Consider the following 14365-nt stretch of genomic DNA (forward strand, 5'->3'; position numbering starts at 1 on the left):
AAGAAGATGAGCTTAGCTGTAAATGAGCTACCTCAGCTATCGGAGGAACACCTGCCATACTTGTGCTAGTCACCCACTTGAAAAATTATTTTCATATATGTTTGTCTGTTCTTCTTCTGATTGTCAGACTTAGGCTGCTGCCATACCCTAGTGAGCTCACTGAAATCTTTGCTGCAGGGCATTTGCACGCAGTTGTTGTCCAGAGAAGACACAAGTCCAGCTAAGGCAGGAGGTGGCTGATCATGCCAAGCTACCAGGTAGCAAACAAGGAGTTGCTGGGAAGAGCACAGTGGCCCTGGAGGCTCTTGCTTGCTAAGGGTGCCCAGAAAGTCTTGATTTAAAAGTAAACTCTGTAGTAATGCCAGAGTCAGTCTGGGGAGGAATTAAGTTCACAGAGCCTGCCAGAGAGAGGTAATTACCATGAAAAAAAATATGTTCTTTCCCCACAGATATCATTGCTTTCCAAGGTTACGAGGGTCTTAATATTAGTCTGTTTTGAAAAATAACTCAGGTTTAATATGGGCTGTAGCTTTGCATGGATGTGGTGATTTCTCTCTTAGCCTTTATGCAAGCAAATAATCTGTCTCTTAGTTAGGATCAATATAAAATAAAATTAATGCCCAATAGGATCAGGTTATGAATTTTGATCAAACCAGCATCTTTCTCTTACACTGCTTTAATTTATAAATGTTGTAGGTAATTACACTTACTAAAGTAAAATAAAAATTAAAATTTATGAATTTGTACTTTGCTCCTGGTGATGAAGAGATTAGAAATCAATGCTAAATTTATTTTGACATGAATACTGAATCAGTGCTCCCAGTGCGGTGAATTCTGAATTATACTGAATATTGTCAACATTTCATTATACCAAGCTCACTACAAGGCAGTGAGAGCAGACAGAGCAGATATCAGGAATGATTTCACAGACAGCCTTTCATAAAAGCCCTTTTAAAAAAAGGAGAAAGAAAATGTATCAAAAACATTTTTATATCAATCTTGTTTATTTTTCTCTTGAGTTTATATCTCCTGAAAATATTAATAATTCAGACTGTATTGGTTTTGCTGTGGGTTATAACACTGTACAGCCCAGGACCAGTTCTGACATGTAATTAGTGCTCCATGGCTTTTTATAGATTTCTGTGGCTTCTGTCCTTGTAGTACAGAAGAGGGACTGGCTCCGTGTCCTTCTAAAGGAAGATCCAAGCTTTCCAAGAGAGCTGTAATATGATATTCCTCTCCATGCAGAATCACAGTCCTCATGAGTAGTCCCTGAGGAGAACAGCCTGTTTTGCTCATGTTATGTAGTGTTTTGATCTTCTGAAGTTGCTCATTCTTGATGCAAATCTTTTGCCACAAGTTGTGCTCCTGATTTAGTCACATCTGGACTCTTTTGCTGGCCGTAAGTACCTCTGGTTGGCTTGGAGAACAGAACCACTGAGATAGTCAGTGGATTTACAGCTGACTATATGAAGTCAGATACATTGGAGGCTCGTAAACCCAGCTAAAGCAGGCAGATGGTTGGCTTGGGGCGTTCAACCCCAGCCCTGGAAAACCAAACAGGTTCCAGTACTCTTTGATGCCAGATGTCAAAACAGGCTGTCACCAAGAAGAAAGGCCTAAGAAAAATCTGAGGGTGAAGAATACAGAATAATACTGAGCTCCCCAATGGCAGTGTGTTGACACTTAGCTAATTAGTTTTTCCACATTGCTTTGCAGTTCACGTGTGAAATGCAATGTATTATTAAATTATAGTTTCCCTATTGATTTTGTTGGTAGCATCTTCCTCGCCGTTTCCATTCCTCATGCATCGTGCAAAATGTAATGCAGAGCTTGATTTAAAATGTTGCTAATGGAAACATTGGACAAATGATAGAATGTGGAGCTGGTAGGTCTCCAGCATGCAAGAAAAGGCCATCTAGATAAAGAAAACAACTAACTGCATCCTTGACCATTGTGAAGATCATTTTACCTTCAGTAGAAATCCGAAAGCAAATTGCCTTCATTTTGTCATTTGAAAAGATGAAAGGACCCACAGTTTTCTCGTGTTTATGTTACTTGATAAGAGATTATAAACTGGCAGAGTGTTTGAGGGTTTTTGGGTTCTCATTGGGTGTTTGTCAGCTTTTGCATTGACACCAGTGAGGGAAATCAATCCCTGGGAGGGGAATCTTGCTTCAGCTGTAGTCAGTGCAGCTTTGTCCTGTATCTACAACAGAGCAGCATTTGGTCTTTGTCTATAATGGAGTGCAAGTAGAGCGTGACACTTCCTAAAAATGCAGAGCCTGAGTTCAAGTCCATCTGCCCAAACTGGATAGATCAGAAGTAATTATTGTATGTGTATTCTATTATCATTTGAAGCTAAAATCATCTGGACTTCAGAGAGGCCATGACTTAGCACTGAGTGTGGGAAAAACTAAAATATACCAGCTAAGAGTAACTCGTTTTTATTACAAGTGAAAGATGTTTCTTCCATTTTTATCAGATTTCCCATGCTCTCTTTTTTTTTCTTTCTCTTCCTTTTATTTTCTTTTTCATTTGTACTTTATTTATCACATAGTAAGAGTAAATATTTTAGTAGTTATCATCCCATAGAGTCTGTTTCAGACTTCATTTTACATATTCAGCTAGAAATGCATTTTCCCCTCCCATGTTTCTCATGAATTTCAGCTTGGTTAGAAACTTATTTACATTTGTTATTTTAAAATAAATAAATAAATAGAATAATGGCCAATTCCCACAGAGGAATTCCTTAACTGGATATAAGCACCACAGTGGAAGACTTAAGTAATGCATAAAAAAGGTGCTGGTAGGAGGGGGAAGGCACAGGGATCAGATGGATTCTGATGATGTAATTTAGCCTCTGAAATGCTTAACTGCTCAGGGTGAGTCACTGCAACTCACAAATTAACAGAGCCCCACAAGTGAATTGTGCCCTTACACTAAAACACAACTCCCCTTGTGTTATGCTCTGTGTAGTGGTCTAGGATTCTTACATTTCCTGTTGCAGCTTAAAGGCAAAAGGACTCACAGCTTTAAAAAAAAAATAAATAAATTGGTAAAGTGACTTTGCAAGAAGAGGGGAGGAACTGATTTTTATGGGCTTCTTCTTACCCTGGAAAAAACTCAGCATTGTCTGGTTCATGGAGTTTTCATTCCCTATCCCTCCCTGTTCTTATTTGCATGCCACAAGAAAATGAAATAAGGTACAGTCTTGCCAAGTGATTCGCCAATGTTCATAAGGGAGAATAACAAACGAAGAGCTGCAACTCAGTCTTCTAAGTCCCAGCTTAGTGATTTCTTTGTAAGATTTCAATTCTTCAAGAGTATTTCAGGCCCTTCTTTAATTAGGATGTGATTAAAAATGTATTTTTATAATCTCTAAAGGGAAGAAATTGGAGATGGATTCATATTCTCAAATTCCATTCCAAACATCAGAAACTCAGAAGTGCTGATATCCAGGCTGCCTGGAAAAATTATGTTATGGCATTTATGTGTTATTTTTAATTCATTTGAGTTCCTTTCCTTGAGATAAATTGCACTGGTGCTCTGGCTGTCAGTAGTACATGACACCACTGTCATTCTGTCTGCTTAGTGGTTATTTTAGCCTCTGTTCACTCCAGAGGTTACACATTTGGTTTCTTCAGAAAAATACAGCCAGTGTGGCTTATTCATTATAAGTTCCCCTCTGAGAGGAGAGGCTGAGGAGGGGGAGTTTGATTTCTTGCTCTCACAGTGCTGGCTGTGAGAGCTCTGGTGCACGTGTGGGACAGAGAGAGCAAGAGTGCAACAGAGAGCGCACAGGTGTCTGCTGAGGCTGGAAGGGAGATGTGAGAACCCTGCCTGCTGCTGAGGGTCAACAGTCCTGATGCTCTCCAAAAAGCCTCCTGCTGACAGCTCACAACCCTTGTGCATGATGGTTGTTCTTTCATTTTCATCATCCTTTCTCATTCCTTCTGCTTCTTAGAAGGTATGTTTCCATTTAAAGAATTAATTGCTACTGTATTATCTTGTCTCGTGTCATTATCTCACCCTGTGGTGGGTTTAAGGGTTGTGTGTCAGTGACAGATCCCAAGGTGCTTGCAGGGGAGCAGGACTTCTCTGACTGAGGTCTCAAACTCAACTACTTCTTTAATGGGGAGGCAGGAGAGCAGAGCCCAGCTCATGAGACATCACTGTTGTGTCATAAGGTTAGCAGGACTGAGTTCTTACTTTTTCAAGTGCAGTAAATACATAATACTGGTTGCAATACAGCTTTGGTCTCATTAAGTGAAGCCCTGTTTGCATAAATAAAACCAGGCTACTTCACACAGGCAGTATCTGGACTGTCTTTGATTGTGACCACGTGGGGAGAACCCAAGGTCTCAATCCAGGTGGTGCAAAATGGCTCATGTCCACCCTCAGGAGAAACACTGCCAAATAAGAAGGTCAGATAGATATTGAGGAGGGGTTGTGTTCACCACTACCTGGTTTACTGTGGTAAAAGGCACCTGTATTTTCTTTCCTGTCCCTGCAGGGCAGGTAAACCACCTTACTTACCCAGCTTCAAGGACACACCTTTTTGGCAGTGAGGACAAGCTGGCTCAGTGCCTCCAGCAGAAAGATGGAACAGGACATGCTTAGTCATTTCTTCTGCATTATGAGACTGATCCTTCTCGCCTGGAAAATGAAAAATGTTTTTTTTTTCAGTGGGAGTGGAATCAAGCTCTTTAAGTGCATTTTAGTGGAAAAATCTGTGAAGGCAGTGGGTTGCATGAAAAACAGCCTGGAACAGTAAAAGTACACAATGAGGAAGGGAGAATTTATATATGATAGATGCAGATGTTGTTTCTCTAATTTGTTTTGGAACTAGTCAGGAAATTTGCTCTTTTTTCTTTCCTTTTTTTTCTTTTTTTCTTTTTTTTCCGTTCTGTTGGGAACTGAAAAAAGAAAAAAAATCCGGTGTTTTTAACCAGACAAGAGAATTGCATCAATAGTGAATAGTGTCATCAATGACTGCCAAAAAACCAACCCAATTATTTGTCACTCAAGCATAAATTTCCCACTGAATTTCAGATTGATGGCAATTAGAAAACAAAAAAATCTTACTGTCAGTTCATAAGCAGGAAAGAAAATGAACACTGCATGTCAGACCACTTTCTTCCATCCCACTCCTTATCCGTGTCCTAATTTCATCCCTGATTTAAACATGCAGTAGGTTCTTTTTATATATTAGTTAGGATGTACTTCAGTATTTTACAGATCTACTTCCTCTGAGCTGTTAACTAAAAAAATTAAACTATCCGTCCTTTTTTAGGTCCTCAATCAACTGGTCATAAGCCTGCAGTACAGTTAGTCATATCCTACGAGAACACACGCCTGACAATAATGTTGAAACACATGAGGAACATTGTGAGTACTTTTGTTGTGATGTATAGTTCATAAGTCCTTGCATTTGCAGAGTGCTGTGAAAACATTAATCTTCAAACACGTTTTCTGGGATAACTAATTTTAGCTCAAAGTAATGACAGTGCTGTTCTGTCATTATTTAACAATTGGGGTTTTTTTTCCTTTGAGCTCACTGAGTATGGTTACAGGCATGGGACAGATATGGAAACTGGATTTCCTTGGTGGCTGGTAATGACCTTTTCCATGAAAACCAATTCTGATACTGTTTTGGCCTCTCAGCTGACACATTTTGACACCAGTCAGACATAAGGCATCACACCACTGCATGACTTTTTGTAGCATGTCAGTCTGGCATTATGGATTGGTTATCCATACATTTCCTTCTAGTCTAGCACGGCTGTCTACGAGCAGGGCAGGGCTCAGCAGAGGAAGCAGTGGTGTGTTTTAAGCAGCAATGTTGTTCTCTGCGACACTCAGCTTTGTAGCACAGTCTCTGTCAGGGAGGTAAATGCTGTGCATTCCTGGAGCCAGGCTATGGGAGGGGGAAGCAGGTAGTGCTCCTGCAGCATGAGGCAGGTGGAATTGGCTGATGAAGGTGTCATGAGAGATCTTCCTGGACCATGTGCGATCTCTCGGCTGAAGGAGCGTGTCGACTGTTCTGTAAAGAGTTCAGCACCCAGATGTGCTCTTGAATTCCCAGTGGCTCATGTCTCAAGTAATGGCTGTGGCAAGAGATCCTATCTTTGTTTAGCTAGGGGACTAAAGCATTTATTAACTGTTGTGGGTTCTCATTGCATACACCGATGCCCCCTCCATCCCAAACTGGATTGCTGTCGCTTTCCCAAACTAAGAAGTTTATGTGAGCACCAGCCGGTAATAAAATAAGGCTGAATGTTTAATTAGTTGTATGATACACATGAGGCTTATGTAGCCCTTACTGTTCTCTATTGGCCTCTCTGGCTTCTGATTTGCAATTCAAGTATGTTCATTTTGGTCTGTAACATTCAATACATCTCTGTCCTGAGACTTGATTTCTGTTTCCTGTGTGCCACCTTGACAGGTGAGATCAGCCTCCGCTGACAGGTCCAATTTATACAAACTTTACCTTCAGGATGTATCATAAGACCCTCTTTTTTTTTTTCTGTTGTGCTTTTTAAATGTAAATGACCTTGATAAACTTCTGGTAAAGTTCTAATGGGAGGGGCATATTTAAGTGTTTGCCATGCTGATGATGTCATTGGGTGTTTAAGGAGAGAATGTGGAGATGCACAGAGTTACAGGGGTTGGAATTAGTCTTTCCTTTATTTCTTTATCCAGGGTTCAGTTCTTTTCATTTTATGGAAATGGGCAATACAACTTTAAGTTATTGTCTGCTTTTGTAAGTAGGCAACTTAAATCAAATCCATTTTAGTGAGTTTGCAGAGAAGTGGTAGGAGCCCCATTCAGTAAGACTGGCCATGATTCATGACTTGAAAATAAGGTCATTGTTTTGGCAACCTAACTTAGGCAATGATGCTTTTAAATCCTGGGCTTCCAATTCTTTCCTTCCATCTGGCCATCCGTCCTTCATCATCTGATCTGAAATATGAAATTGTACTGCTTCAGGGTACAGTGCTACTGGACTGCCTTCAGACTAGCAACCTATAATAGAAAGGTTCTTAATCCTATTAGTAATATTCTGTGCTTTCCAGTCATATAGATCCATCTCTATGACGTGCTCTTTTTTCTTTTGCCTTGCCTTGCCTTGCCTTTTTGCCTTGCCTTTTTTTGGTTGAGCTGAAGAGGGATTTTAAAAGCATGCCAAGATCATATCTTATTCAAGACGTGTTAAAGCTATTTCAGGTATATTCCGCTTTTTGCAGAGTCTCACTAATTATATTTTAGTGGTTCATCTGTGCAGAGATTACTTTGCTATCTTGTTTTATTTCATAATTTATAGTAAATAATTTTTGTGCTGCTCTTCCCTATTTAATTTATCTCTATAAAGAGATTTTATGATGTGTTCCGATGTGAAAATAATTGTAGTGGGCCAAATTAATCCCAAATGTAGCTTCATAGAACTGACAGAAATTGTGATAGAGATTTTTGATCCATGCAAATAAATTTTATTTAGTATTTGTGTGAGTTTACTTCTAGGAGTTTTAATAGGACATCTAGATCCTACCATGAAAATCCTATATTAATATATAATGCACAAGAGACTCCCTAAAGAGCTGGTGTTTATGGCCATTGTCAAGTGTCATACGGGTTCTTTAAAAGAGGAAGCCAAAAGACTACAATGCTATAGCTTTGCAGGAGTTTTTCCTGAAGGAAATTTTCCTATTCATCTGGGATGTCGTAGAGAAAAAATGCTATAGCAGTGAAGAGCACTGTTCTGGTGCAGCCCTGCCAGAGGACTGTCTGGTGTGGGTACATACATGGACTTCACAGTGCGGGCACTTCTGATCTGAGGCATCCACACGTGCCAGATGTGCTGCAGATGTACAAGTCAGTCAAGCTGTAGATCAGCTTAAGAATGTCCTCTCCCTTACCACTACAACATTTCAGTCACGTGTTAGGAAAGCCTGTCCTGCTTGAGGAAAACTCTATCAAAAAATTCTTCAGAGACAAATAATGGAGAAGAACAGCTTTATAGATTTTGTGACTGGAAAGGCCCATTAATCTAAATGAACCTCCTGTAAAGAAAAGGCTGTATTTTTTCACTGAGAAAATACTTGCAGCCAAGGCACTGTTTGAACACAGAGATGTTAAGACTGGTTGTTAATGTTTGCCTACAATTTAAGACTGTGGGTGCACAATGAAGACAAGTTCTGTTAAACAGATATTTATAAGATACTAAAAATGTTTCAGTCTCAAGATTTCCCTCAGCAATTCATGGTTTCATTTGAATTCTGTGATTCTGTAAGTCAGCTGGCTTACTGCTTCTGCTTATGATTTGAATGGCATCACCATGACTGCTGAGGAAAAAAACTTTAAATCCAATTTTCAAACATACAAAAGCCATGATGGTAATAAAATGAAATTTTCCAAACATATCTATCACATAATTGTAAGTCAGTCTCTTGGGGCATTGCTTGCTCCTCTCAAAGGCAGATGGTGCAACACTGGGCTATACTGCATAGGGAGTACAGGCAGTATTGCCTTAATAAATTGAGCCTGGGATAAAAGGAAACATTTGTGTAGGGGTGAAAACCATAGAGGCCTGGAGAGTTTGCCTCTGGAGTCATGGAGGATGTAACAGCTGGAGGGGATGAGACAGGGCAGGCTTATTCTGCACATACAGTAACACAGTGCCTGGTAAAGCACACTGAGTGGTCTTAGGAGGAATACACAGGAGCCCAGGGGAGGTTTGTTTTGGCATCTGAAAGGATTTGTTAGCCAAGAGCAGAAACAGTCCAGTTGTGGCAGCACAATACCAGGAAAACAGCAGTAGGCAGGAACAGGAGCACAGTCTGCCTTAAAAGCACAGGCTTGTAGATCAGTGCAAGAGGTGTGGAGATGGATTTATGAAAATTGAAAGACATGTAGGTTTTGAACTTGAAATGTTCAAGTTCAGTTCTGTTCACCTGTATTAACACAGAGGATGGGGGATACCAAGACCCTACCAGGTCTCGCACAGGGCAGACTGTGGGCGAGCTTAGTTCCACGCAGCCAGAAACAGCCAGGCTACCTACTGGTGCTGCTGGGTTTGCTCACTGCTCAAGAGACAGCAGAGGCAACAGAAATGGTCATTTTGGAAGTTCAGAAAAGCTTGGCTAGCATATTTCCTTTCCAGCTTCACAGAGAAGTAGAAGAGAACAGTGGTTCTCTTCAGCGTTGGCTCAGGAGGAAGTGTGCTTTCTCAGCTGATTTCATTGCCATGACTTCAGGCATCCCCTGTTTTCCCAGATAAGCAGCTAAACTTTCAGTCCTCACTGCTAAACATTTTTGCCCATTACTTCTTGTGGACAGAATAACTCCTCAGGGGTAGAGGGGAGGAGAAACAAAGCCAACTTATCCTCAGCCTCATGCCAGTAAATGTAAAATGTTACTAGAATTCAGGAAAGCATGCGTGGGTGATGAATTCAGAACCAATTTTACAGGGGGAAAATTTGCTGGAAGAAAAATAAACTCCTACAGTTCTCTGCAAATCTACTTCCAGCTTTCCTTTTATAAAAGCTCTGAAGCTGTCACGTACCACTCTTGGTGATTAATGATTCTGGGATAGCTGATATGTGGGTGACAAATTGGTAATCAGCTTTAGGATTACACAGACATCCAGCCTCTTTTCCATTTCGTGTCCTACACCATCCGAGTACAAATTGCTTCCAAAAATGTTTGTGAGATGTGATGCCTTGAATGTGTTGTGAAGAAAGGTGAGAGCCAAGGTTTCCCAAAACCAAAGGGATGAAATCTAAGCCTGCAGGTACAGGGCTGTAGGGAAGATCCCACATACAGTACGGGTAGATGCTCCTCTGCCTTTGCTGGGTTTTGTCTCAAGCTTGATTGGGCAAGGGTTGGGATTTTTGTTCAGTCTTAGTTGGTTCCCATGGTTCCTCTCATGGGCTCACTAACTTTTACACTTTATGACTATCACTATATAGGTTTAAATGGAAAATATATACTACCTGCCAACAATGCAATGCCTGCCAGCTAAATAAAAAGCCACATTATCCTTTCAGAATATTATGAATGTATACTGCTTTCCTTGCTGCAGTCCGTGGAACAATCAACAGGGATTGGAATGAAGTTGCATAGGGAGGCAAACCTGGTCATCCTGGGATAGAAACAAGAGAAAAAAAAATGTCTTTGAGCTGAACAAAAGTTATCCAAAGAGCATCAGTGACTGAATGAAACCAGCAGCCTGGCTGATGGATGGAGGTAATGCATTCAGATGAAGTTCTCCCTAGACTGGCACAGGAAAACAAAATAAAAAGCCACAGGGAGAAAGCTGTTGTACTTAGTCTAGCTTATAAAGAATTTGGATTTAATTTTATACTCATAGGAAATGCTTTTACTTTTAAAATGAAAGGAAATTAGCTTAGATAGACTGTGTTCTCTTTTATACTAAAATTAGCTGAACACCTCTAAACAAAGAGTGCAACTACTCAACAGTAGTTTAAATTGGAAAGAGATGAGGTCTGTTCTTGTGGCACAGGGATTACTGTTGGATTTGAACATATTTGTTATGAAAGGTGTTTGACAAATATGTTGTACAGAAAGTTGTGTTATTATTTCTTGTTAAACCCTTTAATCTGTCACAGTCACAGTACTGCCTCAGCTCTAAATTCTAACTGCTCATTTTAAAATAAGTAATTCTTTACATAGTTGATATGTGTTGAATAAGATAAAAAAAAAACAACAACAAACAGTGAGCTCTGTTTAATAGTATGAGTGATCTGGGAGATGAAAGTGAAAATAAATTAAATTTGCCACTGGTTGCAAATGAAGAAGACATTAAAAATAATAGTGGAGACAGAGCAAGATCAAGAAAATAAAAGTAATTTCCAGAACCCTACAACCAGCTTGGACAAATGAAAAGTATTTCCTCAGGGAGGTAGAGATCTATATCCCAGAGTAATGTGAAGATAAAACAAGCAAATGGTGAGACATGAGGTTGCTATGAGATGCCAATGAGAAAGGCCTGATGTCAGATCCTGGTGTCATGGTGCAGAAAGAAAGCAGTTCATCTTTATAAGGCTTTGATAGTAACATATTTCTCTCAGGATGGTTTTTTTAACTAGAATACAAGTTCAAAGAACAGTTCTCAGTAGGGTTACTTAGGAGTGATTGATTCTTCAGGAGTGATTTATTGTTGCTGAAACTTAACTTAGTTAAGAACAGACTAACAAGGACAGGAGTCAATTGTGCAAATATTTAAGGGAGAAGGCGGCAAGGTTCAGGAGGAATTATTTAGCACACTGAGCAAAAACATAAGTAGAAGTAATGAGAGCTAATTAAGGAGCAGAAATTGCATGCCTCATGTAGTGAAATGCTTTCTTACAAAGGGAGATGGCAAGCTCTAGAATAATCGAAAGAAAAGTGGAGAGAGCTCTGTACAGTTTGAGAAATTAGAAATAGTTTAGATCAGGCATATGCAGACTTTTGTAACTAATTAAGAAATTGAGAAGAAAAATAGTGCAGGATGAAGACACAGATAACAGTCTCACTGTTTCTTTGTGCGTTTTTATATTCACTTACTATCTGGGCCTAGACAAGGAGAGAAAACAATATGTATGTGAAAAAAAGAAACAGAGCAACAGCATTTGCTTGTGTTTCCTTTTTCAAAAGCTAATTTTCTTTCATACCCTCTAACAGGTAGCAATGCTCTTTAATCCTGAGTGTTTTCAAAAGCAAAGTGAAATGGGAATTTGTCTTAAGTACTTTTTCTCCTCTGCACTTTATTCAAAAGAGAAGAAATTCAGAGATCTATGTTTCTAAGGGTCAAACTACATCAGTCTTATCTCAGCCAGTGTCATAGACTCTGAGACTAAATAGTAATCTGAAAATTAAGTGTTCCAAGCACAACAATAATATAGGGTTGAAAGCAATGGAATTTAGTTTCTTGTTGGTTTGGTGGTAATTCTGAAATAAAACCTTCAGAGGCTTGTCCATGAAATCTGCTCTCTACATTATGCACCCTGCACCAACATTGCTTATCCACAGAATAATAATATTTTAAAGCATGACTGAACCTTGATTTCTTTCATCTATGCAAAAAAAAAATGGAGTTAAATAACTTAATGATAGTAATACAGTGTGTGGTTCAAGAATCTAGAACATGTCACCTCTTTCTCTTACAGAAAGAAAGTGTTCTATGTGATTCTTACTCAAATCTCTTACTGGGAGTTGTACATTCACACTCTGGTTATACAATCACATGATTTATATTATTTTTGCAGCCTTGGTAACTTTTTCTATGCCCACATAGTGCCATGTGGAGCACCCAGTTATCTAGTCCTGAGCATTGGTGTAGGGTCAGAGGTTTGTCAGAATTCAGAGCTAGAATTAAGATCTGAGTGGGCTGGGCAGGAACACAAGTCATCCTGTGATATCTTTTTCTGTGTTGTTTATTCAGAAAAGTAATAAACACATACAAAAGTTTTGTCATTACTTGCTGGAGCTGAATTCCAGCCCTCCTTGCCTGCTACTACCAATGGTCTGTAAAAGGCAAGAGCCAGTCATGGTCCTGTGGTTGTACAGACTCTTCCCCATTTCATTTGGGATTGTGTCTGTCCTGATACACGACTCCTTCTGGAACATCAAGGCAATAGATTATTCCTTTTAAACAGGGCATCAGAGATACATCTCAGTGCATTTCTTCACCTTTCTGATTTCAGAGCTCTATAGAAATAAAGGCTTGGGAGAGACACCCTTATGACCTTCTGGGTATCACGGGCCAGCTTTCATCTTATTTGCTTCATTTGAGCAGGTTTACATGGGCTTTCCTCTCAAATGTCTGAAGCAGATCAGAAACATTTTACATAGTTGTTAGAAAGCCCTGAGTCTTTTGGGATCCAGGCTATTTCCCAGAACTGTCTTTCTCCTTAAAAAACAAACAGATGAACAAACCTGGTTTTGTTAAATATTTAACAAATAGTTCTTCTTCACTTTGAAAATCCCGATGTCTGTGTTCCTTGGCGTAATTGGAGTGGGAATCAGTTTGCAACTAAGATACTTATGTACATGGTGTGCTGGAATCACATTTCCATCACATTGTGGTGGATCAATTGCCTCATCATGGTTATTTTGAATACCATGAATTATTTTGCTTGACCTCCAGTGACCACTCCAGAATGGTCCATTTTCCCATAAAGCCTATATCATATTTCCAGCTGCATAAACACCTTCTGTCATCTATGGTGACATGGCAGCAGCATTTTAGAAGCTGGATCCTTGTCTAGATGACTAAGCTCTCATTTGATCAGTGGAGACCTAAACTCCATTTTCCTGAGTCTACAGGAGATGACTGAACATGTCCCATCTGACCTCCAGCTGCCACTGCAGAAGAGCAGGGCCTGTGTCATATCTGACAGTTTAAGCAGATATCTCAAACATCTTTTGTGCCTCAAATTGGGCCAGGCACCAAGATGTGGGCAATTTAACCAAGCCAAGCCAGGAGATGCCCACAATACAACGGGTTGAATCTCTTTCTGGCCTCCCTCCTCAACAGCATGACAAGAGATCAGCTGAGACTTCACAGGGCACTTATATACCCACCTCATGTACACACCAGGACAGGTCAGCACTGGGATATTCTGCCCAGGACTGGTGTGCTCACTGCAGTGTGTTAGCTGAGGTGCTTGCTTTCCCTCTCAGTGACCTTGGAGAGTGTTGGTTGTTGGGTTGCTCTTTAGAGATTTTGTGGCTCAGGACAGCTCTAGACCCTGTTTTTGCCAGCACAGTTCTCCCTGTCAAGAATGAGGTGTAAAGCCAGGCTGCCCGAGTCCTGGCTATTCTACTACAGATGGGCTGATGAGGATGCTGAAGATGCTGGACATAAGCTGTATTTGGATATTCAAATCAATAACATGGATGGAGCATCTCTGCATTTTTATCATAGTAAATGACAAAGCCAGCTGGAGGTTCCTTCCACTGACACTGCCAGATTTCTGAAAGGTAGAAAATACCTGCTCAAAAAATGCTTTCCAGAGCTTTCCTGACAGCAAAATATATGTTGTTCTAAAACCAACTTATCTTTTTGTTTCCCTGCATTAAATTGAGATAAAGCTAATTTCTTTTTTGGTTGCCTGACCTCCATGTCAGTGACCTCTGTCACAGTGTGTCTTCTCTCTTTATTACCTACCCAGATGCATGCATAAAAAAGGAAAGAACTTAGGAAAAGGAATGAGGCATCTCACAGAGAAGATGGAAAAAAAATTTGTATCAGAGAATGTAATACAATAATTCCTATCTTGCAGAGAAGCAGTAAAGTATTTTTTAATTTTAAGTGCAAAAAGCAGTTGTTTGGGAAAAAAAAAAAACCTTATTTGTGCAA

At 39.9% G+C, this 14365-nt stretch overlaps 1 protein-coding gene across 1 annotated transcript in view; it reads left to right on the forward strand.

Moving 5' to 3' along the window:
• PIK3C2G (phosphatidylinositol-4-phosphate 3-kinase catalytic subunit type 2 gamma) overlaps positions 1-14365 on the forward strand; it is a 205679-nt gene that overhangs the window by 177615 nt on the left and 13699 nt on the right. The window contains exon 31 of the mRNA XM_039379280.1: positions 5297-5391. Within this exon, the coding sequence (XP_039235214.1) occupies positions 5297-5391 (95 nt within the window). The remainder of the gene's footprint in view (positions 1-5296; positions 5392-14365) is intronic.

The sequence above is a fragment of the Pipra filicauda genome, unplaced genomic scaffold, assembly GCF_003945595.2.
Source record: "Pipra filicauda isolate LSUMZ 115617 unplaced genomic scaffold, ASM394559v2 scaffold104_size2351352_pilon, whole genome shotgun sequence".
Classification (NCBI taxonomy): domain Eukaryota; kingdom Metazoa; phylum Chordata; class Aves; order Passeriformes; family Pipridae; genus Pipra; species Pipra filicauda.